This window comes from Mobula hypostoma, chromosome 6 (genome assembly GCF_963921235.1).
Source record: "Mobula hypostoma chromosome 6, sMobHyp1.1, whole genome shotgun sequence".
NCBI lineage: Eukaryota > Metazoa > Chordata > Chondrichthyes > Myliobatiformes > Myliobatidae > Mobula > Mobula hypostoma.
Genome location: NC_086102.1, coordinates 129,131,802 through 129,145,036, shown reverse-complemented (window position 1 = coordinate 129,145,036; position 13,235 = coordinate 129,131,802). Strand labels below are relative to the sequence as shown.

Here is a 13,235-nt window from a genome sequence, read left to right as displayed (position 1 = left end):
TCAAGAATAAGGGAGGGAATGTCGACTCAGACCATGACAGGCTTGCGTCGGGCATTTCATTTTCAAGGCGCAGATTGGAAGTCTGTGTGGGACACCACTCCTCGCACAGACTAGAGCAATGTGTGATTAAGTGCCTTGCTCAGGGGCACAAACACGCTGCCACAGCTGAGGCTCGAACTAGCGACCTTGAGATAACTAGACGAACGCCTTAACTACTTGGCCACATGCCCAACACAAGAATAAAGTTAGAATAAAAGTCTACACAATTCTCTGCAAATGGTATTTGTAAATTTTGACCAAAAGTATTAAGTTACAAATCAGCCGTGATACTGTTTGTTGAGTGACAGAACAGTCTTAAGAAATAGATGGTGTATCCTTGATCCTATATACACAAAGTGCCCTTTATTATGTACCTCCTGTACCTAATAAGGTGGCTACAGAATATATGTTCATGGTCTTCTGCTACAATAGCCCATACACTTCAAGGTTCAAAGTGTTCTGCGTTCAGAGATGCTTTTCCTAATGCCTTCCTATCAGCTTGAACCAGTCTGTCTTTTCTTCTCTGAACTCTCTCATTAACAAGCTATTTTTTTTTCCCCTACAGAACTACTGCTCACTGGATGTTTTGTTTTGTTTACCGCACCATTCTCTGTAAACTCCAGAGACTGTGTCAAAATCCCAGGAGGTCAGCAGTTTCTGAGATACTCAAACCCCTCCATCTGGCACCAACAGTCCTTCCACAGTCAAAATCACATGGACCATAAGATAGTGGAACAGAATTAGGCCATTTGGCCCATCAAGTCAGCTCTGCCATTTCATCATGGCTGATCCGTTTTTCCCCTCAGCCCTAATCTTCTGCCTCCTCCCCCCACCAGTGTCCCTTCATGCCCTGGCCGGTCAAGAATTTATCGACCTCTGCCTTAAATATACATAAAGACTTGGACTCTACAGCTGCCTGTGGCAATGAATTCGGAGATTCATCACTCTCTGGCTAAAGAAATTACTCCTCATCTCAGTTCTAAAAGGACGTCCCTCTATTTTGAGGCTGTGTCCTCTGGTCTTAGACTCTCTGACCACAGGAAACATACTCTCCACATCCACTCTATCAAGGTCTTTCACCATTCAATAAGTTTCAATGAGGTCACCCCTCATTCTTCTGAATTCCAGTGGAGGGGCAAGTAGTTTTCAGGAAATAGGGAGACTACATGAAGACCATCAAACACTCTCCATATGACAAGCTGTTTAATCTTGGAATCGTTTCTGTGAGCCTCCTTTGAGCTTTCTCCAGTTTCAGCACATCCTTTATAAGATTAGGGGCCTAAACCGGCTCACAGTGTTCCAAGTGAGGCCTCACCAGTGCTTTATAATATCTCAACATTACATCCTTGCTTTTATATTCTAGTCCTCTTGAAATGAAAGCTAACATTGTTTTTGCCTTTCTCACCACAGACTCAAACTGCAAATTAACCTGCACAAGGACTCCCAAGTCCCCTTGCGCCTCAGGTTTTTGTATTTTCTCTCCATTTAGAAAATTGTCAACTCTTTCATTTCTTTTTCTACCAAAGTGCATGACCATACACTTCCCAACAGTGTATTACATCTGCCACTTCATTGTCCATTCTCCTAATCTATCTACATCCTTATGTAGCCGCCCTATTTGCTCGAAACTACCTGCCCCTCTACCCATTCTTCATATAGTCTGCAAACTTTGCAACAAAGCCAACAATTCCAATATCCAAATCATTGACATATAACATAAAAAGTATAAGTCCCAACACAGAACCCTGTGAAACACCAGTAGTCACCATCAGCCAACCAGAAAAGGCTCTCTTTGCCTTCTGCCAAACAGCCACTGCTTTATCCATGCTAGATTCTTTCTTGTAATACCATAGGCTCAAAGCTTGTTAAGTAGCCTCGTGTGGCAACTTGTCAAAGGCCTTCTAAAAATCTAAGTACATAACATCAACCGATTCTCCTTTGTCTATCTTGCTTGTTATTTCTTCCAAGAATTTCGATATATTTATCAGGCAAGATTTTATCAGGCATGCTTCTCCATTTCCTCCATTGCATTTCTTCTTCATTCTGATGTTTGGTCTGGACCCTTGACCATGTCTGTATGCTTTAATGCATTACTGCTACATGATTAGCTGATTCAATATTTGCTTCCATGAGCTGGTGTACCTAGTAAAGTGGCCACTAAGTGTACGTGGCTAATTCTATTGAACAAATAAAACTGAATTTTTCTCTTTTACAGTGAACTTCGAAGCATTGATCATTGCCATGTCGGTAGTCGGGGGAATTATAATCTTGTCCATATGTATCTGTTGTTGCTGTTGCTGCTGCAGGAAGCGGAAGAGCAGCAGGTAAGTCTTTGGACTTCTACATAAAACTGTTGGACAGTTCTGACAGTCTTTTCCTTTGTCCCCCAGTCAGCTTCTCAATGAGTTATAATTCATGTTCCATAATGTTTCCATTCAAGAAGGAAGGAAGGTTGGGGAGATTGCATTTTGTTCTCTCTGGTCTAATACAAAAGAAAATAGTCAAATAATTTAAATTTAAAATGTTAAGCTTAGGTCAAGGCTGAATAAACTGGGGCTCTTATGAAAGAGGATGAGGTTTATCTAATTAGGGTGTTTAAATAAACTGAAACAATTAAGAGTAGGAGGCATAAATTGAACCATAAACTAGCCTCTAAAGTTTGGAATGACTGCTTTTTCCAGCATAGTCTGAATGTGGAATTTGTTATCACAAAAATTTGATTAAGATTACAAATCACTGAAGCATTTGGCACCTAATTAAGAGTGAGTGTGTGTGTGTGTGTGTATGTATTAGAGGATGTGAAGGATTTGTATAGAGCAGAATGGATATTGAACTGAATGGTCTATTTCTGTACCAAAGTTTGTGATTCTTCTTTAGATTGCTCCAATTATAGGAAGTTAAAAGACCCTATCATAACCACCTCCACCACTGTCGCCAGCAGCCCATTCCACGCACTCACCACTCTCTGTGTAATAAAAAAAAAACTTACCCCGATATCTCCTCTGTACCTACTTCCAAACACCTTAAAACTGTGCCCTTTTGTGCTAGCCAATTCGGCCCTGGGAAAACGTCTCTGACTATCCCACGATCAATGCCTCTTATCATCTTATACACCTCTATCAGGTCACCACTCATCCTCCGTCGCTCCACGGAAAAAAGGTGGAGTTCACTCAACCTTTTTTCATAAGGAATGCGCCCCAATCTAGGCAAAATCCTTGTAAATCTCCTCTGCACCCTTTCTATGGTTTCCATATCCTTCCTATAGTGAGGCGACCAGAACTGAGCACAGTACTCCAAGTGGGATCTGACCAGGGTCCTATATAGCTGCAAAGATTGATGAAGGCCGATGTACCATATGCTTTCTTAACCACGGAGTCAACCTGCACAGCAGCCTTGAGTGTCCTATGGACTCGGACCCCAAGATCCCTCTGATGCTCCACACTGCCAAGTCTTACCATTAATACTATATTCTGTCATCACATTTGACCTACCAAAATGAACCACCTCACACTTATCTGGGTTGTACTCCATCTGCCACTTCTCAGCCCATTTTTGCATCCTATCAATATCCTGCTGTAACCTCTGACGGCCCTCCACACTATCCACAATACCTCCTACCTTTGTGTCATCAGCAAACTTACTAACCCATCCCTGCACTTCTTCATCCAGGTTATTTATAAAAATCACAAAGAGTAGGGGTCCCGAAACAGATCCCTGAGGCACACCACCGGTGACCAACCTCCATGTTTTGGGCTTGCTGGGTTAGGATAAGAGGAAGGATTGGCTGGAGTTGAGGGGGAAGGGGTTGAGGTGGTGAGGAGAGGAAAACCAGTTGTGTAAGGAACTAAAAATCTTCTGGCTTTAAGTTTTCCAAAGAAATTGATAAGGAGTTGATGGCTTAGTATGGAAGATGAGGCATTGGAAGGAATTCTTTAACAACACTACACAAAACTAGTGAGCATCTCTATGAATAGAAGAGTGCATTGCTTACATTGACTCATTCTTGAGTGACCTTGGGTCTCATTATAACAAAAGGAGAATTAATTGGATCCATGATATCTCACTTGCCTCTGGGAGATTTATTCTATACATTGGAGCACATCAGAAGATATTAAGAATGTAATAGGTACAATATATTGAAAAATACTTGCACTTTTAACTTGTTCTCTCAATCAAGTAGTTTGCTTTCAGTTTTAAGGCATATATCTGTTTGATCCAACAGGAATGATGCTGCAGACCAGAAACTGGAAAGAGAAAGAGAACAGAGGAGAATGCGGCAAGAAGAAAGGTGAGGAAAACTAACTGACAACTTTTCAGTTGCTACACCAGACACTGTGGGCATCTTTCCTGTTTTTGCCAGCCACTCCCTGCCTTCCAGGTGGTCTTCATGAATAACGTTCATTTTGGTTTAGACATCTGTTCTTGAAGATGTTGGGAAGCCACACTGTTTCGCTGCTGTCTATGATCAGGGACTGTGTTTTGTTGTGCGTCTTGCCTAACCAAAACGGGAGTGTAATAATTCTATTGAAATTAAGTTTCACTACCAGCCCCACAACTCTCCTGCCCTATACCCACTCTCATTTATGGTCTGCATGAGATTAGTTACTACCTTGGTCAGAAAGGCTTTTCTTGCTTACTCTTTTTAAAACAAATGACTTTGCAAGTCTTCAGTGTCTTTGGCTCAAATGGAAAACTGGTTTTTGACATAGATGGAAGAGACAGTGGATGCTGGGATATGGTGGGTCAGGCAGCATTTATGGAAGCAAAGGAAAGGTTTGAGTTACAGAATCATAGTCTACCTAAAGATAAGCTTTATTCGTCACGCGTACATTGAAATATCGAACCCGACAGTGAAGTGCGTCCCTTCCATCAAATCAAATTAGCGAGGATTGTGCTGGGCAGCCTGCAAGTGTCGTGTCTCCGCTGTCAACATGGCCTGCCCGTAAGCACACTAATCCTAATCGTACATTTTTGGAATGTGGTTAATGTAAGGTTGAGACGTTGCATCAGGACAAGGAGGGGAAAAAGAATGATTCCCAGATAATAGTAATGTGAAAGGGGTGGGATAGAGTCTGGTAGGTGATGGGGGAACCAGATGGAGGGGGATGATGAATAGATGGAATCAGATGAATAGATGGAATCAGATGAGAGAGAGGCTGTAGGTGATAGGTTGAGTAAGGTGGGGAGGGATTGATAAGACCAATGGTGTTATGGTTTGTAACTCCAAAACCTAATTGAAAGTAAAACATGGGAGCCAGGGATAATGTGCCTATTTTGTTTTGCTTTACTGAGGCGTGCACATATGACATGGTGGCGTAATGAGGTATGTCATTCACATACTTCTTGCATAAATCTTAATGAATCTTTGTGAAGAGACTTCTCAACACATCAACAGTGGAGGCTGTTGGGAACACTTCTGGCCACTTTATAGCTGCATCCACTACTACCAAGAAGTTTGTGTCCATGAATGGTCCGGAAAATCTACATGAACCTTCTACCAGGGCAATGCAGGTCATTCCCAGGGATGGAGAGATGCTGTTCTTGGCATCTTCTGGACTTGCTGGCATCCCAGACAATGCATGGCAAGCTGCTCGATCTGCTGATCTGTTCCAAGCCACCAGACAAAGCTTCAGGCCGACATTTTCATTTTCACCACACCTAGCATGTAGCTGTTCGAACACTTCATTTCTGAACTCAGATGGTACAACGACTCTCAGTCCTCACATTCCAGCCATTTTGGGTGGCCATGTAGAACTAAGACAGTGTGTAGACTTTTCTGGTTTCCATTTTGATCATCTCTGCCATATTTGAGACCTTCAATTTGCATTAGTGAGAATACGGCAAGAGGAGTGTCCTCTTTTGTAAATTTTTTTGGGTATTCCCTTTTCCTAGGGTAAACAGGACAATCCAACATTTCTGTGATTAGTTGTCGTCTTGAATTTGATCTTGTATCGCTCTCCACAACCAGCAATTCACCAGCTGTGCTGTTCCCTGGGTTGACCCTTGCATTCACACTTGGATCTCCTGAAGCTAACTCTCAGTGCATCATTAAGCCTGTTACTGAACTGACAATGCTCAGACTTTCTCTTCAATTCAACCATGTAAGCTGAATTTGGCTCTCCTTTGTTTTGATTCCACCTATGAAATCTAAAGTACTCTGCTTTCAACAATAGTTTCAGTTCTAAATGTTCCTGCATTACATTCACAATATCAACAAACCTCATTTCAGCTGGTTTGGTTGGAGCAGTTAGACTTCAAAGCAAACTATGCATTTCCACCTGTGACACTGTTCAATAGAATGTGAATTACATAGGACCATAAGGTTAATGAGTCATATCACCAAGATACTTCTAAGAATTTTGATGACAAGAGCTAAAAGTAAGATACAAGCTGAAATGGGTAAAGAACAATGTGGTTTTGTGAAAGACAAAGGTACAAGAAATATGATATTGATGATAAGGATACTATCAGAACGAGCTATTCAAGTGCAAAAAAATTTGTTTTATTGACTACGCAAAAGCATTTGATAAAGTGAAGCACAATAAGTTATCTGAAATATTACAGAAAACTCTAGATCTAGATTCGAAAGACCTCCGCCTAATCAGAAATCTGTGCTGGGAACAAACTGCCGCTGTAAGAATAGATGGAAAAGTGAGTCAGTTTACGAAAATCAAGAGAGACATTAGACAAGGGTGTGTTTTCTCCCCGATTTATTTAATGTGTACAGTGAAACAATATTACAAAAGTAAGAGACATCTTGGGAATCAAAGTTGGCGGTGAAAATATCAATAATTTCAGATATGCAGATGACACTGTGTTAATTGTAAGTACGGAGGAAGAACTACAAAACTTAATTGATATAGTTGTTGAAGAAAGTGCAAAAATGGGTCTGTCTATCAATTGCAAAAAGGCGGAATGTATGATGATATCCAAAAAGAAGGAGAATCCTATCTGCAGGCTGAGAATAAATGGGGAAGAATTAAAACAAGTACAGAACTTTTCCTACTTAGGAAGCTGGGTGACATCAGATGGCAGGTACAACATGGACATCAAAAGAAGAATAGGCATGCATGGCAAAAGACACCTTTATGAGAATGAAGAGTATACTGACCATAGTATACTAAACTAGGCATGACAACCCGCCTCAGAGCACTGAAATGTTTCGTTTATCCAGTTATGCTATATGGCTCAGAATGTTGGACAATACCTAATTACATGAGGAAACGAATTGAAGCAGCAGAGATGTGGTTTTTGAGGAGGGTGCAAAGAACATGATGGACAAAACTAATATCTAATGAGGATGTCATGAACAGAACAAACACAAAGAGAAATAATGTATGAGATCATGAAAAGGCAACGTAACTTCATTGGACGTGATTAGGAAAGAGGAGTTAGAATGCACAGTAATTATGGGAAAGATTGAAGGGAAGAAAGCAAGAGGAAGACAAATGATGATGGAGACAGCAGCCAGAGAACTGGAAATGAATACCAATGAATTGATCCACTTGACCCAAAACAGGAGTGTGTGAGCCATGGCAGTCAGAGCTCAAACTGGGCACGGCACCAGATGATGATGATGACACGGTGCAAAGCTGGCATCACTTTTCATTGCCTATTTCATTTGCTTCAAAATACTGCACAATTCACTCAGTATACATCACCCAGTTAGCTGCTGTGTAATCGAACACGTCTATCTTGACGACGTAGCCAGCCATTTCAACCTTTTTAAAAATTTATTATTATAATCACCTGGTATTCACTGTTTGTGAACCCATGAATATCATCTGTTTTCTTCCCTTCCTTTTTAAACTGGACCATCTTTCTGCCTTTGTGAAGTGAAAAAAATACTGCACATCAATAAAGAGGTAGTTGTCTTGGGTTCATTTTAAAACTTGCTCGTCACCACTGTTATATTTTGTAGCTCCAGAAACTAATTGAAAGAAAAACATGAGAGTTGGGGATAACATGCCTACTTTGTTTTACTTCAGTGAGGTGCATACATATGACGTAGTGGCGTAATGACATATGGTATGCACATACTACTTGCATTTAACCCATAATGAATTATGTAAACAAAGAATGCTTAATCAAACAACACATTTACAATATTACTCAAATATTACTTGTGCTACAGATGGAACCAAGCTGGAGGAGGGGATGGGAGGGAAGAACAAAGGGAGGTGAATCAGGTGGACAGTTACAGTATGTGGTGGAGAGCACCCAGTGTGTACCCGCCCTCTGTCAGCAGTGGCCATCTCCTCCTGCTTGTTGCTTGTAATTTTATCTCTTCTTTCCACTGCCAACCAACCCATCTGTCCTTGGCCTTCTCTGTTGCTACATTGAGGCTAAACACAAGAAAAAGCTCTTATCTGCTGCTTGGAAACATTTCAACACAATGATATGAATATTGAATTTTACCATTTTGGGTAGTCCACACTAGCAGTGGTCTTTGTGTGGTCAGTGAGACTGGTACTGTGATAATCAATGATAAAACCTATCCTGTATGGTTGTGGGATGTCACTGCTGTACATTATTTGAGAAGTTCCACTTGACCTTATTTCAAACTTTATTTTTAACTTGCAGGAAAAGCGAAATGAAAATTCGGCATGATGAGATCAGGAAGAAATATGGTGAGGAACTGCTTTTTGAAAATTTAATTTGCCTTTTGAGAGTTTTCAACTGTGCCTGAATTAGGTTATTCCCCATTAATTTTTGTCACTTACAGTGTCATGCTTGTTGCATATTTTAAGGCAGATCAGTTAAATTGCAGCTATTTTTACCATCTGGAAGAGTTAATGTAGGCCTCCACCCATCTTCATTTATCAAAATCGAGCCTTCTCCATTGTGTTATCTAACGATATCATTTCCATTTCTGATAGTGCAATGGATTTTCTACGTATAGTTTATTTTAAAGCTTGACCATTCTTTTCAGAGTTCATCTCAGTTTTCTGTTGATTCTCAAAGCTTCTAAATGTTTTGATTTGGAAGGTCCCTTGTTGCATGTGTTTTGCTCTATATACCTGCGTGCTGGTGTGAATAATTCACACAATTATCTATTGGACAAAATAATAGTACTTCAAAGAGAAAAAAGCACATAGGCCTGGATAATGCAAATTACTTCAAGGGGCTAAGGGCAGGAGGTTCAGATACAAGTAGGAGCCCGTGTGCTGTTGGGGGAAAAAAAAAGTACACAGCCTGGTGTCTAAGGCAGCAGTCCCCAACCACTGGGCCGCAGAGCATGTGCTACCGGGCCACGAGGAAACGATATGAGTCAGCTGCACCTTTCCTCATTCCCTGTCACGCACTGTTGAACTTGAACATAGGGTTTCCCATATTAGCCGGGACATCCCGTATATTGGGATAAATTGGTTTGTCCCATACGGGACAGCCCTTGTCCTGTATTTGCCCCGCTAAGGTAGAGCGTTCCTATGAAACCTTTTGTGCCGAAGTGGCGTAAAGCGAAGAAGCAATTACCATTAATTTATTTGGGAAAAATTTTTGAGCGTTCCCAGACCCAGAAAAACCTACCATATCATACCAAATAACACATAAAACCAAAAATAACACTAACATATAGTAAAAGCAGGAATGATATGATAAATACACAGCCTATATAAAGTAGAAATAATGTATGTACAGTGTAGTTGGGAAGATAAAGGCAAAACCGATTTGTAGGGAAAAAATTGGCACGTACGCGCATACGCACATCACGCATGTGCACACAGGTGCCTGCGCAAGGCTTCATGGTCATGGTAGTCTTTCCAGGGGTAAAGTGTCCCGGGATTTGTCTGCTACTTTTGTCCCTTCTTTGGAAGTGAGTAAGTTGGCAACCCTAACTGTAAAAGACATGTTCAGGTCAGTTTAACCCTACTTGAACACCCCCCACCCCCGGTTGGCCGGTCTGCAAGAATATTGTCAATATTAAACTAGTCCGCGTTGCAAAAGAGGTTGGGGCTCCCTGGTCTAAGGCACATCGTGCTTTCATTTAGAAGACTAGATAGATTGGTAGTCATACAGAAAAGAAAATGCCTGTCTTTGCACTGCTAATTCCCTCATGAGGCTTTACTGTTTTAAACATGGACTTGCAATTAAATATCCATTTCAATTAATGGAGAGAAAATATATTTTTTCGAGCAATTTTTGTAAGTGCCTTCTTACTCAAGCTGATTTATCAAATGCTTTTGCTTGTAAGAAAAATTAAGCTTGGTGCGTGAAATATGCAAGTGTAAAATTGTGAATTTTAACGTCTGTGTTTTGTTTCCTTCAGGTCTCTTCAATGAACCAAATTCTTACACCAGATTTGAAAACAACTAATGCAGTAAAGTGCAGACAGATCTATTCCAAAAGATTCCAAACAAAGTGTTTCAATACCGCAGTGTCTTTTATATTCTGTACTTACTAACCTCTCCTGAAAGTTTAGAGGAAGTGTAATCAATCTAAGTTTACAGTTTTTATTCACCAAGGGAAGATTTTTTAAAATTGTCAAATTCTGGGCCAGATCTTGTTTCATCCTGTCAGCAGAAATCTTAATTCTGTTACTGGTATTTTGCACTGGTAATTACTGGTACCAACAGTGAATTGAGTTTTGAAGATGGACCAATCTACTGGTGGCTGGTTTTCTGACTTCACTAATACAATTTAGCCTATTTAGAATGATTTCAAAATATAAATAGAAACAAATTCTTTTGATTTCCAGCAGAATACCTACTTAATTTTGGAGCCAAACTTGTGCCTTCTCCCTCTATTCCATTTTGTTACAGAGACTGGATTAAAGACACTTTCTTTTTTATTTTGTCTCCACTTGATTTATATAATGGGTTGAATGAAGCCCTTTTTATACCAACACTTGCAAACCAAAGAGTGAAGAAGTTGGAAATGCTACGTTCCCAAATGGTTTTGTGAAAAGGGATGCAGCACAGAGTGGGGAGTGAAGCCTTTTAGTTTAATAGAAAATCACTTGTGCTCTTTGTGGTCATGTTTGTAACTTTTACTATTGCCTTGCACGCTGTAGACTGATCAATTGCATATTAATAGCACAAAGTCCACTCGCGTTGCTTATTGAGTGTGAAAAAAACTGCAAAGAAAATTTTAACTGCTGGACTGTATTCCAAAATATTAAAATAAAGAACAAAACCATTGAGTGTTGAATTTTTGAATTGAATTAAACTATTGTGGCACGCAGGGAAAATCTGTATGACCCAATGTTAGAAACTTGTAGAGTTGTGCAGCAGGGAGAAAGGCAGCTTAGCCCACTCGGGCCTTGCTGATCATCAACCACCCATTTACATTAATCCTGCATTATCCTACATTTCTTTATTTCTCCATGTAGTTTTCAACATGTTTAAGAAGGGTGAAGTAGATGATTGAGAATATAATGAGCCAATGAAACTCATCATTATAAGGAAGCAATTAAAGAGGATTCTTAGAGATATGAGTATTTGGAAAGCCATGGCCTCAATATGGACTTAGCGTGTCTTTATCCAGGCAGGTCATGTTTTACTAACATGATTGAGTTTTAAGAGAAGGTGATGAATGTACATAGTTGTGTCCATGTGGATTTTACTAAGGAGTTTGACAGTGCTGCTCATGGTAGGCTGATCCAAGAGTTAAGATCCAGGGTGACTAGGCTGTTTGGATTCAGAGTTGGCTTGCTCATGAGAGACAGTGGGCCATGGTGGAAATGTTATTCAGGTTGGAGGTCACTGGTATTTCACTGTGATCAGTGTTGTGGGAGCTCTATTGTTTATGACATATAGATGACAGGAGGTGTATGGGGTGTCAGGGAGGGGTAGCACCTCTGGTGGGGGAACATGTCGCGTCCTTTTCAGGGCGGTTAGTCCACCTTTGGTCCCCACCTGGCACTCAGCTCTCACCTGTGGCTCCCCGTAGCTGTTTGCATGTGACAGTGGCCACACCCTGGGCAACGGCTTCGACAAGCCGGCTAAACCAGGTGAGGGTAGCCGACGGGTCTCAAACCCTCGGTGTATTAGGGAGTTGTCTATCCCAGCATGTGAAGACTGACTCCGGCGGATTGAGCGGACGAGACCTATGGAAGGTCCAACGGTCAAGAAGGCGGTCTCTGCAAGCGTCGTGGAACGTGTAGAGCAGGACAAGACACAGAAGACGTCCTGGTCATCCACTGCACCTAGTCCCATCTCCAGCCGTCTAGACTCTGTCTTGCCACTGGATCCAGATGGGAATTGGGAAGAGAGAGTGAGGCTGACGCTGCGCAACTCTCCCTCACTTAAATCCAAATCACGCGCTAGTCTCGACACCATCATAATGGTGTCGAGGTCCTCATCGACAATGACGATGAACGAACAGCAACAAACAAACATAGATGATAGATGAAAATGTAAATGTGGGGTTAGTAAGTTTGCAGATGACAAAAGTTGGTGAAGTTGAAGACAGTGTAGAGGGCTGTCAAAGGATACAGGAGAATATACAAACATTTGTACATCATATACAGAGATAGTACAATCCAAACAAGTATGGGCTGTTACACTTTAGAAGGTCTAATGTATATGGTGAATGACAGAACCCCTAATCAGAATCAGGTCTGTTATCACTGGCATGTGATGTGAAATTTGTTAATTTAACAGCAGCGGTTCAATGCAATACATAATATAGAAAAAAATAAAGATAAGTAAATCAATTTACAGTATATGTATATTGAATAGTTTAAAAAATGTGCAGAAAAACAAATACTGTATAGTTAAAAAAAGAAGTGAGGTAGTGTTCAAGAGTTCAAAGTCCATTTAGGAATCGGATGGCAGAGAGGAAGGAGCTGTTCCTGAATCACTGAGTGTGTGCCTTCAGGCTTCTGTATCTCCTACCTGGTGGTAACAGTGAGAAAAGAGCATGCCCTGGGTCCTGGAGGTCCTTAATAATGGAAGCTGCCTTTCTGAGACATCGCTCCCTGAAGATGACCTGGGTACTTTGTAGGCTAGTACCCAAGATGGAGCTGACTAGATTTACCACCCTCTGTAGCTTCTGAGAGTCCTGTGCAGTAGCCCCCTCCCTATACCAGATAGTGATGCAGCCAGTCAGAATGCTCTCCATGGTACACTTATAGAAGTTTTTGAGTGTATTTGTTGACGTGCCAAATCTCTTCAAACTCCTAATGAAGTATACTGCTGTCTTGCCTTCGTTATAACTACATCGATATGTTGGGACCAGGTTAGATCATTAGAGAT

General features: G+C 41.0%; 1 protein-coding gene across 1 annotated transcript in view; it reads left to right on the top strand.

The window, feature by feature from the left end:
- Window positions 1-11,179, top strand: part of pttg1ipb (PTTG1 interacting protein b) — a 37,051-nt gene extending 25,872 nt beyond the window's left edge. Inside the window, exons 5-8 of the mRNA XM_063051692.1 lie at window positions 2,255-2,363; window positions 4,262-4,327; window positions 8,623-8,669; window positions 10,307-11,179. Of these exons, the coding sequence (XP_062907762.1) occupies window positions 2,255-2,363; window positions 4,262-4,327; window positions 8,623-8,669; window positions 10,307-10,353 (269 nt within the window). The 3' untranslated portion in view covers window positions 10,354-11,179. The remainder of the gene's footprint in view (window positions 1-2,254; window positions 2,364-4,261; window positions 4,328-8,622; window positions 8,670-10,306) is intronic.
- The last annotated feature ends 2,056 nt before the right edge of the window (window positions 11,180-13,235 follow it).